Source organism: Accipiter gentilis, chromosome 34 (genome assembly GCF_929443795.1).
Source record: "Accipiter gentilis chromosome 34, bAccGen1.1, whole genome shotgun sequence".
Lineage (NCBI taxonomy): Eukaryota > Metazoa > Chordata > Aves > Accipitriformes > Accipitridae > Astur > Astur gentilis.
In genome coordinates this window covers 13,310,221-13,325,681 of record NC_064913.1, presented here as the reverse complement: position 1 = coordinate 13,325,681, position 15,461 = coordinate 13,310,221, and the positions used below count along the sequence as shown (strand labels likewise).

At 40.1% G+C, this 15,461-nt stretch overlaps 1 protein-coding gene across 1 annotated transcript; it reads left to right on the top strand.

Annotated features, from left to right (window-relative positions):
• NDUFA12 (NADH:ubiquinone oxidoreductase subunit A12) lies at positions 1-14,999 on the top strand. Its single transcript, XM_049792157.1, has 4 exons — positions 1-105; positions 4,154-4,236; positions 5,211-5,298; positions 14,727-14,999. Exons 1-4 carry the CDS (start codon positions 17-19, stop codon positions 14,905-14,907), a joined length of 441 nt encoding a protein of 146 aa, XP_049648114.1. The 5' UTR covers positions 1-16; the 3' UTR covers positions 14,908-14,999.
• Positions 15,000-15,461: the final 462 nt, after the last annotated feature.

The window sequence follows — 15,461 nt, the reverse complement described above, 5'->3', positions numbered from 1 at the left end:
GCGGGACCGCCTCAAGATGGCGGAGTACGTGCAGCTGGTGAAGCGGGCGCTGAAGCACCTCGGCGGTCACGGCGGCGTCCGCGGCGCCCTGTGGCAGCTGCTGAGGTAACGGGGCGCCCGGAGGAAGGCGGCCGGGGGTGTAGGGGTGCGTGGGGGGGTCCCCGCTCCCGCCTCGCCGCCCCGCCGGGTCACCTTGGCGGGTCGCGGCCGGCCTGCCCCGCACGAAGCGGGGTCGGCGGGTTCCGCCTGACGGCGGGCGATGCCGGGCCGGACCCGAGGAGGAGGCCGCGGGGTGCGATCCTCCGTGCGCTCCCCCCCGACGGACGGCACGGCTCGCAGCCCTTGAGGCCCGGTCGGCAGCGGGTACCGTGGTCAGAGCGTTCCCCGGGCAGGCCGGGGCGGTTGTTTGCTTTTTCTTGGTGGGTTCCCCGGTGCTGAGCTGTCGGTGTTGCCCAGGTAGGTTTTCCCGGCGTCCAGCCTGTGCTTGTGCGGAGGACAGCGGCGCTCGGCCGTTTGCTCCGGGCCGCTTCAGGTTGGCAGCGGCTCTCTTGAGCTGTCGGGTGCACAAAGCCGTGCTCCTGCTGAAATCCTGCGGTGTGAAGCAGAGAATTAATTCATCTGCCTTACCGGCTGTAATTCTTTAACCCTTCAAAATGTACGTCTGCCTCCTTGGCAGTCCCCGGTGAGCTGTGCTCGGCTCTGGGTGCCCGCTAGTCCCAGTGGCATTTGCTGCAGAATTAGTCGCAGCCTTTGCGTCCAGTCGTGTCCGTGTACTTTGTTCCCCAAGCACAGAACCTTACGCTCATCCCCTTAAACCTTCTCCTGTCTTTTTTTTCCCCACTCACATCTCATCTCGACCTTACAAAGAGTATTATTTTGAATTGACAGCGTGCCTGAAGCTCCTCCCAAACAGGAGGAGCTGCAGATTTACTAAGGTACACTTTTTCCTTCAGATCCTTGATGAAATGTAGGGTCGAAGTCCAAATGGTACACGATCCACATTCGGCAGTGTCAGTAGCCTGTGTTATCTTTGTAGCTGGTCTTGGAAAAGTAGTGGAACGTTTCTTCAGGGTACGGTGAATGTTGTAGGCCTGATCACATAGCCAAAAAGCCTTTTTTTTTTTTACACTGAACAGTAGGAAGTCTGGAGTATGGGAGAGGGAGGATCCACAAAGGTAAAGTGTCCTGCTATATATCAAGGGCTGTTATGCTAGAATAAACAAGCCAAGCTTTCTGAGCCTTCATGAAGACTTTTCCCCCCCAGTTATCATAATAGCCCTTCTTCTGTTATTTCTTGTAGTTCAAGTTGATCTGTTTTGAACAGTTAAACATAACATTTTACACAGTTTCTGAACAGGCCTCATCAGTATTTTCATACAGTGGCTTTAGTACTTGCTTTGTTCACTGAAGACAGCTCAGTTCACCCGATACATCCTAGGATCAGCTTGTCTTCCCCCCCCCCCCCCCCCCCCATTACTTAACTGGCAGCTCATTACTGCCTTGTGACATCCAGATGTTTTCCTTGTGATTACAGACACAGTGCTTCAGATCTTAGTTTCCAGGTGCATCACCTTGTGCTATAACCTTCAATACCATTGAATTTCATTCTGGTGGTATCACTCCAGCCCTGAAAACAGTACAGAACTTCCTGTACAATAAGGTGACCTTCCTCTGTATGGTAATACCATAATCTGTCAGGCCCCTGTGCTTTTTGGGAGTGGGGTTTCTCGGGGTTTTTTTTGGTCAGGAGCCCTGTAAAGTGTTAAACAAGGCTACTAACATCAACATTCTTTGAGGAACTTCACTAGTAACCTTCAATCAGGTCCGTATTTCTTCTTTCAGCTGAGCATGTTGTCTTCTTCCTGTCAGTCAATGTGTTGCTCCCTTTGCAATATTTAAATTATTTTCTCATTTGTTTTGTGGCGCAATATTGTATGCTTTTCTGAAGTCAGCTTGACTTTTGGGAGGTCTCAGCTTTGTATTTCTACCAGGTGTGGTGACAGGCAGCTTCTGGCTTTTCTGCCTCCACTGTAGAAAGCAGCTCAGATAGAGCTTCCTCTTGCACAACTTTTTAGAGGGAAATTTCAAGGTGTTAAGCAGTATAAATTAAGACAATATATGATTTCCCTGGCTAGTACTTTACTATTATTATTTTCGGTCATCCACCCAAGTTGTTTTCTCCACTTTGTTTCCCCCTCTCAGGCTGTAGCTGTTACACTGGCAGTTCTCAAGAAGAAATGGAGCTGGGGAAATAAAGGTGTAGAAGAGTTTGAGTATTAGGTTTCACCAGAGTGCCTCTTCTGAAGCACATCTTGATGAATGTCTTGCCAGGGAGCTTCTGTGAGTCAAAGATCACAGGCTGTGTTGACATCTTTCTACCACGCAGAAAAAGGGAGCAGGCAAGACTGGAGGCAGTGGTCTCTTTTTTTTTTTTTTTTTTTTTTTCTTTTTTTTTCTGTCAGAAGGCTGGAGTTAGGAGAGAAGTGTGCTAGGCAGAGAATCGTATCTGATCCTCACAACCGTACCAGCCACAAACATAGCTGCTGCCTCCCCTTCAACTTTAAAGCCATTGAATCTTCCGTCCCAGCTCAAGGAATAGACTTGGTGCTTACAGGAGGAGTTATCAAGGTGTATCTTTCTTGCAACAATCGATGTGTTTAAGAAGTAATTACTGGTAACTTGTAAAAATTATTTACCCAAGTCAGGAGTCTTTTTCTCTGCAAGGGTTTTATTCTGGATTTCCCTGCTTTTCTCTATAGTTTCCCACTAAGGTGGCTGGAACAGGTTTTATGCAGTAGAAGTCAAATTACTAAGAGCCTATGTGCCTGGAAACATTCTCCTTACCCAAGGCTTAGTGAAATTGGCTGGAAAGTGTCCTCTGGAAGCCATGAATACCTCTTAGTGTTTGATATCAGTATTTGGGGCATGAAGTCAGGACAGCGGCTTAAGAATCCTTACAAGAAAGGGAGCGGAAGAAGGAAGGGAGAGCAGCAGTCAAATGGCTCTTCTTTTTCTGAAGCTGGGAGCTTGGGTTTGGATAGCTGAGCTAGAGATCTTTGTTTCTTTGACAGAGGAGAGCTGTGTCAGAGAATCTTTCTGCCTGGGACCACAGAGGTTTAAAATGAGTACTTGGCAGTTTGATTATCGCTTTCATGCACCCTGGGAGAAAAGGCAACAAAAAAACTGTATCTGTGGGTTATAACTCCCAACTACAGAAGCATGGGTGTAACCATCCCTTCTGTCACTTCGGACTGAGTTGAGAGTGCGTAATACTACAAACAACTAAAACCTTTGAGAGTAAACTTTTCCTTATGTAACGCTGCCTGGGATAAATGTCAGTAAAAAGGAAAGCAAAGATGCAGATCTAGGGAGAAAAGACCACTTAAGTATTTTTAAGGTTTTATCAATAGAATGTAAATCATAGGTTCAGTTTAATTATTGAAATGTACAGTCATGTTAAAATATGTTCTGTATAAAGAGTTGAAACTGGTATACATCTTGTCTGGATCAGTGTAAGTCTCCCAGAGTGGCAGGGTAAATGTTTGCATCTTTAAGGGTTAGACAAAAGCTAGAAAGTTACAGTTGTGATTTAGGATTTAGCATGCATTTCCTTGGCAAGCAGCCACAATGGCTTAAATTATTACTGTTCATTTGTTGGAGGTTAGTGCCCACAAAGATGTGTGAGATCTCTTAAGCTGCTTCAGTGCTGACCACTTTCCATGGCAATTCAAGCTGAAATGGTGGTAACAAATAGTTGAGAAGAATGGTAACATCTTCAACTAAGTGAATTAACATGCGTCTCTGGGACTCCCTTCTGCAGTATTTAAGGTTTTGTGGGTGTTAAATGGTGCTATATTGCAGACTTGCTTTATCTTCCACTATAAAGAGCTTTTAAATAAATAATAGCCCCCAAAAGCCTTTTTGTATGACTTTTATTATCCTGTCAGCGGGGTGCACAGGAAAGGCACGCTGACATTAGTTGCAGGAATTGGTGATTATGTTTTGCAATCCTTAAACTTGAATAGTTTTTTTAACAGTTTTACATGTGTGTGTTTAAGAGTTTTCATTACAGATTTTTATCAAGCCATTTGAAACATCTATCACAACTTCATTCTAAGATGATGTCAATTGAAACTGTTTTGGGAATTCACAGGGTCAATGATTTGAAGACTGGTACCCTGATAGGAACTGACAAATATGGAAACAAATACTATGAAGACAAAAGAAACTTCTTTGGTATGTGTACTAATGTGAACGCCTCCTGACTGACTGTCCAACTTCGTATAGGTTGTGTAGTTTCTGCTAGTGAAATAGAACTTGTTGCCTGCACGTCTTCCTCATTCTTGACTTGTGTGAGCCTTAGGGAAGGGGCTCATAGAAATGCTTTGACATCTTCTGTCTCTCTGCTGCTTCCCTCAATTCTGTTTGCAAACATAGTCAATCTGAAATAATAAATAGGGGATAAATACAAGCCAGTCACATGCTCTCCATGTAGGTATACCTATATGACTAAGTGATTGAGAGCTGAATTTGGTCCTTGACCTAAAAGCTGGTAGCTTAACAGGTGGGGGAAGAAAGAGAACTGCCTTTTTAACTGCCTCACAGCTGTACTTATATGATCACTTCAGGGCAAAGAAACACAGATTAGCTTAAACTTCCTATTACCTTAAGTAATTGGATTTTAAATAACATTTGTAGAGTACTTTAAAAGGTAGCACCTAAAACAACGAAGGTGACACATAAGTAGTTGACACGTTGGTTAGGCCAAGCTCTGCCTACTGTAGGTTAACTTGTAGGGTACCTGGGAAAGCAGGTGCTTGGTAGTTTTATATGGGTGAAACTTAGTTTAATCTTGGGTTACTAATGGCAATGTCCTTTTGGAAAAGACTCCTTCTAATAGGGAAAAAAAAAATCCCCAAACCTGTTTCTCTGCCTGAAAATTTTCTGAGTTCCTATTTCCCATCACTTTTACGATAGCTAATACTTGCTTCCTTGTGAAGGCGTTAGATTCAGCCATATAAAAATACAGTAACACTGGAAATACAGAAGACTTAGAAAAAATAAAAGCTGTACTGACTTTGAAATAAGTGCCCATAGTGGTTGATCCTTTCAGTCAAAATACTTTTTCTTGTGTTTTCATGAATTCTCTCCTTTATATGAAAAGAATTTTTTTTTTGAGCTAATACAATATTTCTCTTTGTTTATTTAAGGTCGACACAGATGGGTCATCTATACTGACGAAATGAATGGCAAAAATACCTTTTGGGAAGTTGATGGAAGTATGGTGCCCCCCGAATGGTAAATCATTTAGCTTAATAATGTGGACAGATACTAATTGTGTAATTGCCTATATATTTTCTTGTATCACAAAGCAAAATATTAGAAACAAAACCCCCAAAAAAACCCAAAATTTTATGGTAATAAAGTTTTCTTGGACACAACCTTCTTATATATGACCAGAAGATTTCAGACTGGTTACTTATAATTTTGAACTGCATTCATAGTGTTATATTGCTCACTGTCCTGACAGTCACACTCATTGCTTCTTGGAATGCAAAAAGCATTTTGCCAGCCAGATTGAGCAGGTCAAGGCAGTCTTCTGATTTTCCTTATTAGTTGTGGTTCCATCTTAATGGTTTCACAAAGCCTACGATAGCATTCAGCAGGTGGAGGTAGAAAAAATATTTTTATTATCCATTCTGGACAAGAACCTAAAGAAAGTAAGGCAATGATGGAACAACATTCCTTAATCCACAGCTGTTAACAGCGTAATTGTTTCAGTTGATACACATTGATACTCTACAAGATGATGAACAGCAAAGGGCCAGGATGCTCTGTATGTTGACTGTTACTTGACTATAATTTTTTTTAAGCTTTTATTTTCTGTTTGTGCATTTCAATAAAATGAATCTTGAGTTCCAGAAGCTCTCTGGCCACACAGCTGTTAATACTTTTTTTGTCTTCCTAAATAACTCGGGGGGAAAAAACACATACCAAATAAAGTCTAAAATCTCTACTTGATTCTTGAGGAATATGAATAGCACTTCAGCCACAAAGTAATGAAAGGTGGTAAGAGGTGCTTCGGTAGACTAAGCATTGGTAAACACTGGGTTTTATTGTTCCTGTGATAGATGTTCTGTGCCGAGGCTGAGACTGATGATCTAAACTCCTAAATTGTGGTTCTCATTAGAACACTTGAGAAGTGCATGGGTAGACTGTCTAGGTAGTCAATTTTCTTTCAAATTCTCACAGCCTTAAAATTATGTTTAATGCAGGTAATGGTTTTTTGTGTCTTCTCCAGTAAGAGCTTAATGGCATTGTTTTTTGGAAGTGACATTACAGTCTCCAAAACTAGCATGTTCATGCCAGTGTGGGCTGTTCCTTGTTGTCTGCGCAATAACTGTTGTTTGGTTCTAGTTTTTATCCTTTCACTGTTAGGCTGTGCTGGTTTTCAAGATTTCCCTTATTTTGAGGCATGTTTTTTCTTGGTTTGTTTTGTCTTTACTCATGATTATGTGTTGTTTATTGTGTCCTTACAAACCTCAATAAAGGGTTTCATCCTGAGTATCAGAGTAATGTTTCTAGGATTAAGTAGCTTGTTTAGATCACATAAATTAGTGAGGTAGAAAAACTTGTTTTCCTATCAATGTGGAAAAAAATGGCCTAGAAGAAACAGGAAATGTTGTATGATTTTCAAGACTGGTCAGTGCAGTGGGGCATGAAAAGGTAAACAGTCCTGTGTTCTAAGGTATTTTTGTCAGGAAACTTAGTTGTCCAGTACTGTTCAGTTTGTTGGTTTTGTTTTGGTTTTTTTTTATTTCTTAAAGCACTAGCCCTCCCTTCTGCAGATGGAAAGGTGAGTCAAGTTTGTCATCCTTGGGTCAACTGGGAAGTATATAAAGTACCATTGTAACAGCTGGGTTCTGATCTGAATACTTCTTCTAAACACTGATTTTTGATTCTGGGTTTTAGTTAATTCAGCTCAGTAGAGCGTTTTGTGGGTATGTGGTTCTACCCTCTGCAGGTGGAAGCAGGTTCTACTACATTGTTTATGCTGATGTTACTTTCAGAAAATATTTTGCAACTGTCATGCCTAAAGATGACACTTCTAACAAAATTGATGTTTAAGACCAGGGCTAACTCAGATTTTCCTTTTTTAAATAGTAATGCTAACTAGTTTGTAATGATTTTGTAGTACTCTTATAAAAATCCTACTGTATGTAGGATTACACTGCTGATTATCCTACTGATTACACTGTTTTCTTGGGAAGTAGAACACTAGCAGATGTGCAGGAAAAACACTTTCTTCCTTTTTTTTTTTTTTCCAGTATAACTCATACTAGAGTTGTTTTTCTCCATGTTTCTGGTTATTGAATACACTGTACGTCTTAAAGTATAATTTTTGTGGTCAGTTGTGTGGCTTCAGGATTGTGGAATATGAATGATTGTTGAAATACAATCAGATGGACCTCATCATGTGTGATGAATTGGAAGAAGGCATTTTGGTATCTTGAAAAGTTCTGAAAACAACTGTCTGGAAAAAATAAATGAGAATTCATTAGGTTACCTTTTACCTTCTGTCAAATACTGGAGAAAAGGAAAAAACAGCATTTTGAGGAACTACTGGATATTTTCAGTATTCTGAAGGAGTTCAAGTAATATCTTTTGACAACGGATGTACTGAAATCACAGACTGAAGGAAATCAAGAGTTGTTTTGACAGTATGTCTACTATACAGGGAATTGAGACTGTTACTTTTTTAAAATCTGTACCAGAATATGTAGGCTTGTGGTTTATTCAGATTTAGTTGTGTTCTTTGTTACTCTGGGTTTTCTTGTCTTCAAAACCAAGATGTTGGTATCTACTTTGTTGGAGACAAGTTAACTAGATTTTTTTTTTTTTTTTTTAATTCCCTCAGTACTTGCACGGGAATTATTAGCATTAATCTTCTTGTAATGCTATACAAGATTTTGGGCACATTTTTTTCCTACACAAAGACATATTATACACTGTTAGACAGTTAGAAAAGCCAAAATACTTGTTTTGTCTCCTGCTGTTTGAGCATGTTGTTTGCAGGGACTTAGTACTTCCGTTTTTGAACACACCGATTGGGTGTGCTCTGTGAACATGTAAACAATAAAAGTTAAATCTGTTTATACCTATGCGTGTATGCACTCTAGTTCTTTCATAGATGTCTCTGTTACAGAGTTGTTCCAATTGTTGGGTTGTAGGTTATGCTCATTTCCATTTTACTGTTAACATTAGAATGCCCAGTATCAGCTTATGTTCCTCATTCATTGATCTCCCAACCTAAAAATACTACAGTTAGCAAATCACCTCCAGGAGCCCCAGGTGATCCTATTTTATACAACTGGCATATGCTGCTTCATGCATGTGCTCACATTCAGGTGTAGTCACAGCTTCTATACAGATACATTCATTACGAGCAAAACTTTTTTCTGTTTGCTCAAAAATAATCAAAAACCAAGCAGGAAGATGATAGGGATAAATTACTTTCAGGTTTAATATTGTATACTTTTGGCTCTGTAGAAAAGCTTTTTAAAGGTTTTGGGGAAGAAAATGTTAGTTTATTAAGATTAAGAGGAACATGTGACTCCTTGGGAATCCCTGAGCAGCTTGTAAGTATTAGTTAGGGTACCAAAAATATTTTCACAGGCAAAGAAAAGAGTTTTCATAGTAAAACTGGCTATCTTGAATATGTACTTCTTGATAATAATGTAGTTTGCTCTCTTCCTAGGGCGAGGGCTATAGAGCTTACAGTTCTCTCCATTCACCCTCCCACCTGCCCTGGTAGAAGCAGGCTTGGATCACAGGCAAGCTGAAGCCTAGGTGAAATGTCCTGGGCATGTTTGTTAGTAAGGAAGTGTGCTTAAAGCAGGGTCAGCTTTTTTCCTCCCCTTAATCAAAGGCTGCCCACAGAAGTGAAATATTAGGGGTGTAAAATATAGATAGATGAATCAAAGAGGTCAGTGCTGCTTTTTTTTCTTGAATGTTATTGCCAGCCTCAGGTTATCTGCACTCCTAAGTTTGGCAACGTAGCAAGTTGCATTGTCTCACTTCATGATCACAAGAGGAAAAGAAGGAGTGAAATCATATGGCTGAGTGCAGAGACAGAGGGCAGGACCCTGCTCTTCTGGCACCTGCAGCCTCTTACTTTATGGTGTGCAGGAGGAGAGCACCAGGCAGTGCTGTAGGATGATCTAGGTGTTATGGGGATGGCAGGTTGAGGAAGTCCACGTTGTTGTAGTGCTGAGAAAGAAGTGTACTGTCCTGTGAAGTAGAGAGAAGTACTGCCTGCAGTCATGCAAAGTGACTCTTCCTTTCTGTTTATTACCAGGAAGACTTTTATATAGGATATAGCGTTTGACTCTGGGTACCATGCTCCTAAAAAAAACAAATACACACATAGATCAGTGGGAGAAGTCTGGGGAAGAGCAGCAAGGACAATCAGACCTCTGAGGACAGTTGGAAGAATTAGAGTTGCTTAAAAAGGATTGGAAACTACCATGGATATAATACTGAAGCATTTAATTTCTTGCAGAAGGGAAAGGTGTAGTCTGTCTTCCACATATGGATGGGTAGAATAAGAAGTAAGTTTAAATTGCAGAAGGAGTGATACAGATTGGACATTGCTATCCTTACCACTAAAAAATTCCACTCATCCTCACTGGTATAACTTGGTTGGGGAAGATGAGCAAGCCAGTATTACAGCAACTTCATAACAACTTAAGCAGGTGTCTGCTGGGAGTGATGTGGATGTAGCTGATACTTGCTTGGGAATAAAGCATATGCAGAGGTGTCTAAATCCCTTCCACACTTGTATTTCTTGACTCTATGATCCTCACATCTAAGGATTTGTTGGTTATTTTCACTGAAACAAGGTGAGGGAAGAGGACTGCATATCTCAGTGTCCTTAATCTGTTTGGGATTAGAGGAGAGAACAGCATTTTTTCCCCAGAAAATTTCCTGTATCAGTCTTGACTTTCAGGTTATGTTCACATCTCATGCAAAAAAGTTGCTTATGTGTCTGCTTATTCCTGCCATGGGTTCCTATTTGCTATTCAGTGATCAGGATACTCCTGCAGCTGGAATTTGGAAGAGCATGAGTTTGTGTTTGGATGACTCTGGAAGCTTCATCTTGAGCCCACTGAGGGGGAGAAATTTGGAACCCAATTTTCCACTTTCAACAGGGTTATGCTGTGGTGTAAGGCTTCCTTTGGAGAGTATGTAAAGTCCAAGCAAGTCAAGGCTTGATATCCTAGATGGTAGGTGTGCTTCGTCTGCACCACATTCAAAGCCTTTTGTGGCTGTCCACACACTGTTCATTTACCATTTATCTGGTTTAAAGTAATTTGGTTTGTGTTTTGGCCAAATGCATTGCAAAAACAAATTGACAAGTGGTTTATGTATACAAACTAGTTAAAAATAATTTGCTGTTTCAATATGTTATGTCCTGTGGGGAAAAAAGAACTATATTTTGAGAATAGTTTTTCCCCTTTTGCAGGGACACTTTATTTTGCCAGCACTGTCCTACGTACGTGTAATGTCTGGCCTGTACTTTGATGTTTATTTCCTTATGGTGCAAGTTTGACACTTTGGAAGGAGCTTCAGGAGTGCTAACTTCATACAACGGAATATTTCAAATTTAACTTAAGTTTAATAATCTACATCTCTTTGTTAGTTGATCTGACAGCTGAAGGAGGGAGGAATGTAGCATCTGAGACTTAGAAGTGCCAACATACTAAGAAATGTAAAGAAATGTGCTACTCTCCTGTGAAACTGCTGCTTTTCAAGTCTGCCTCCAAGGAAAACAAAACAAAAAGGTTGAACAGAAAAGGAAGGGGAGGTAAAATTTCTGTCCTTTCTGTAGCTTCACGATACATTTGTGGCTTTTATACCTAGATTAAATGCTAGTGTGGTGTTTTCAGGTAAATGGGGTGCTGTCTCGTTACTATACAGTGGTATCTTAGAGTAGCTTGCATGAGAAATCAAAGTTACCTCCCATGTGTAAACAAATAAAAAACATGTTTCTTGTCCCTTTTTCCTTTTCTTCCCATTCTTCTCTGCCCTTTGACCATAACACACATATTCACTTCTCTTTTGTCTTATTGCAGCATGGTTAACTTGCTTGAAAAAAGTGAATGCTAACCAGTTGGCAAACATCCCGAACTTACGTAGACAGTGCCTGAACCCTGCAGATGCACATATGGTAGTAGCTACGGAGTTTGTGTAGCATCCGTTCTTGTTTGACAGCTTGCACATCATATAATTGGCTCTGGTCCCTTGTAGCTTCAGTTTGAAATCTCCTTGCTTTTAAATATTTGTCCAAGAGAAAATTCTGTATAGTCTTGAGAGCGTTTGAAGATACTTTGAGGTGTCTTTCATCTGTTTACCCAAGGAAAAGTCCAGAGGCTTTGCTAGCCTCAGTCTGCTTGGTAGGGACTCTGCTCTGTGATTCAGGAAGCTGCCTCAGCCTCTTCAGAGCTTCTGCTATCCTCCTGATTTTCTTTGCTCTGTGTAAGTTGTCTGCGTCTTTGTAGGGTTTAAGTTATTAATTGCTTTTGAATCCTGTTTATCCATGCATGGATTTATAGGCAGAGTTTGTATAGAAACCTGGCCATCTGCAAGACATCAAATCTCTTTATTCATGCTGTTCAATCTAGTGCATGAAAAGCTTTTCTTTAGCATCTGGGAGTAGAGTCTATGAGACATTGGGGCTTCAAAGGACTCTTTGAGGGAGGTTGTCAAGGGGAAAGTCTTCCCAAAATAAAGTTTTCAGATTTTACATATTTTTGCCTAAGTGGAGAGTGGGAGCTTTTGTTTGAGAGAACAGACTCTCTGCAAACTGAAATGCTTTTGTAACTAACGTGTTGGGCTTCTAAGGGGAGTCCGCTGTGACCAGGCTTAAGTGCCGAAACTCTTAAATACAAGCACACTTAATAGCAGATGGAGTTCTAAAGAAACTTTTGCAATCTCTTCAGGTATTTCAGTACCTGTGACTGTACCAACATGGCTTGTAAGTGAGCAGTACTGACATGTCTTGTAGGTGAGCAATTTTTCTTCTTCTTTCCAATGAGAAAATGGGATTTAAGGATTGGGTTTGCTGATCTGTTTAAATCTGAGCCTGATTTTATATAGATGTTATAGAGGTTCAGAAAATCCTGAAAGCAAATATATTAATTACTCAAAAATAGTGTATTTTAAAACACTTCATGGATTTAGTCTTAGAAAAGCTGCAAAATGGTAGTTTAAATGACAGAATAAAACTACTCTGTTAAATAAGTAAATAAGTCAATACTGTGATGATTTTTCTGGTGTTTCAAGGAGCAAGTGTACAACACGAGTACCTTTGTCATGACAGGGGTGCCAGACATCATGCAAGCTTGAAATCTAGTTGATTTTAACTGAGCTTTAATACAGTTGTTGCGCTCCACGTGCTCTAGCCTGTCTTTCAGGGGCTTTGTAACTGCATTTCTTTCTGAGAAGGCAATTTTTTGTTTGTCCTGTTGGTGTGCGTGACTCCTGGGGGAGCATGAGGAGGGTGAGGCATGGTGACAGGTATATAAATAGGTTTCTGTTTGCAGGATCTCTGTCCAGTATTACCAGAAATGTCACTTGGTGAAGGTCTGTGAATTTAAGTTGCCTCTATACATTATGGTAAGCGGTTTTGAAAAGCTGAGGCTCCTCTGGACTGATGCTAACAAAGCATTTTGAAATGCAGTTTTACTTAAGTAAGTCAGTATTGGCAGAATGTAATGGATACATGGACTGTTCTTTTCTCCTTCCTCCTATGCCACAAACTGTGTGTTTCTTTGTGTTAGCGATGGAGAGCCAGCTTGTTGGCAATGAGCATATGATCCCACCTCTGTCAAGTTAGCTGTTTTATAGTGTTTCTGCCAACTTTGATGCTGGCTGCCATAGGACACCTGATATCCCAGGTGGTGTGAAGCACACTAGTACACAGAATTTTTATAATGGGCATGAACTGGGGGGGGGGAGTTCATCTAAGGTCAGAGCTTTTTGTAGTGTGGCCAGGGCATTTCAGAGGCTGGTAATACTAGGTTTAAAATAGACCAAGGCCTGATCCTGTACTCTTAGACCACATGGTGATTAGTAGTGCTATGGGGCTGCCTTCTTCCAGACAGAAATCATTACCCAAAATCATCATCTTTAATAGAAGTAGTGAGAAATGTATACTATAAATGATACCAGATTTACAGAAGAGAGTGGGGGGAGGAAGAGAGGGATCCCCTTCCCATTCATGTTGCATTGGGTCATTTCATCTGAATGTGTGTATAACTTTCAAACTCCTAAGTGAATGACTTTTCCCATAAGAGGCCATGCTTTACCTCTAAACAAGGTTTTTATTCTTACTTTTAAAGGATCTTATGGTTCCATCTGGTTTTGTATTCAAGTTGCTTGGCAATCTTTAGTCCTACAATGTGTGCCTTTCGTTTGGGGTTTTTGTTTGTTTTTTACTTCCAGAAAATGAACATGTGGCTGACATTTTTTTAAAGTGAGATTTTTTACTATTTTTTTTAAAGCGAGATTCTGAAATAAATGTCTAGAAGCTATTTGACTGAAAGGATAATCAACCTTCTGTAGAGCTCTTCAGATTTAGAATATACTTGTCAGTCTATTTCTCACTACTTTTATTGTGGGTTTGTTTTGCTGTATTGATGAAGCATGCTGGATTTGTTGCTAAAAGCTGAAGATGCAATTTTTAGGCTTTCTAATAACTGTAGTAGAAGACTTGTTATTTTTAGGTCAAGTCTTTGGCAAAAGCTGATTAGCAGAAGCCTCTTTAATTCTATCTCAGTAAAAAATATATAAGCTTGCAAAAAAATTCATAACCTTACTTCTGTCATAACTGTGCATACAGTATGAAGTACATGTAAACTGGCAGATAATTAAAGTGTTATTCAGGTTTGAAAGTTGCTGTGGGCACTGAAATAGAAATGGGATTAAATCAATTCAGTTGATCCCTGCTGTAGTGTTTCAGTAAATTGTTACGGAAAATACTTTGCTTAATCATTAATGTTGTTTGCACAGGGCAGGCTTGACACTTAGTTCATAGGTAAAGGATAATCACTATAATCACTTGGTAATTACCCCATTACTGATTGGTATCAATCATTTCATTGTGCAGTCAGTAAACATTTACGTGATTGTTTTAGGTGAACCTATACCATTAATCCACATCGCAAGTGGTAGCCTCATGAACATATTGGAGGTGGTATTGAAATTGTTGTGCAGCCTAGTCTTCTGGTAATTAAAAAAAAACCACCACCCCCAAACCAACAAAAAAAAAAAATATCCCAGGCAACAAAACCAAACCTTGTGGTTTTGTCATTTGTAGTGCCTGCCTTGACCTGGCTGGCTGGTTAAGGCCATGCAAACATGTAACAATGAAATACTCTCTGTCCAAATACTGAGCATACAAAGGAACAGGAAATTCAAACTCGGGTGTGCTTTCAGTTGCTTGGAAGCAGAACTGTTACTTATCAGTTATGTTTGTGTAATTACTTTAAATCAGTATCCTGTAGTCTCATTCAATGTCATACTGGATTAAATTCCACCCCACCACCACCTCTCAAAATAAATACTTGTTGTCTCTTCAGAGGAGAACCCTTGGGAGTCAGGAGGAAGGATTGTTACAGATCATATAATGTTCCTTAATAACAGTGTGTCTTTTTCCTCTTAAGGCATCGCTGGCTTCACTCAATGACGGATGACCCTCCAACTACTCATCCACCAGTTGCTCGTAAATTTATCTGGGAGAACCATAAATTCAATCTAAGTGGCACTCCTGGACAGTATGTACCTTACTCTACTACTCGCAAGAAGATTCAAGAGTGGATCCCACCTACAACAGCTAGCAAATAACAACAACAAAAAACGTGACTTGCCTCTGCTTTGGCTTTCAGTATAAATTGTATTTTCACTGGTTTTGTTCAAAATAAAAGCCTCCTATAACAGCTGTAGTTTAGTTTATTGAATTGGGGGGAAAAGTGAGAAAACACTGGGAAGAGGTAGAGGACAGAATATATGACAAGTCTTAATCTCGTCAAGATACTGGGCTTTCTGTCATCTTGTCAGTGGTTCTTGTCTTCACATAAGCAGCTCTCAAACTCTTTTTGGCATGATAAACATTCTTGTGACAGTCACTTCTCTCATTTATACCAATCAACAGAGTACAAATATAAATTTGAAATGCAGGATTCTCATCTTTAATGTTATCTTATTATAGTCTTTGCATGGCAAATAATGTACTATTCATGTACTATTTTAGGAAGCCATCTCTTTAATGTTTATAAGACAAATTAGAATAATGAGGCCACTCAAGGATTATAGTTTTTATTCATAAATTCTTTGTGCATGAGTATGCATGCATTGCTGTATTACAACATGGTATGATACATAATCTAAAACTTGTAAGG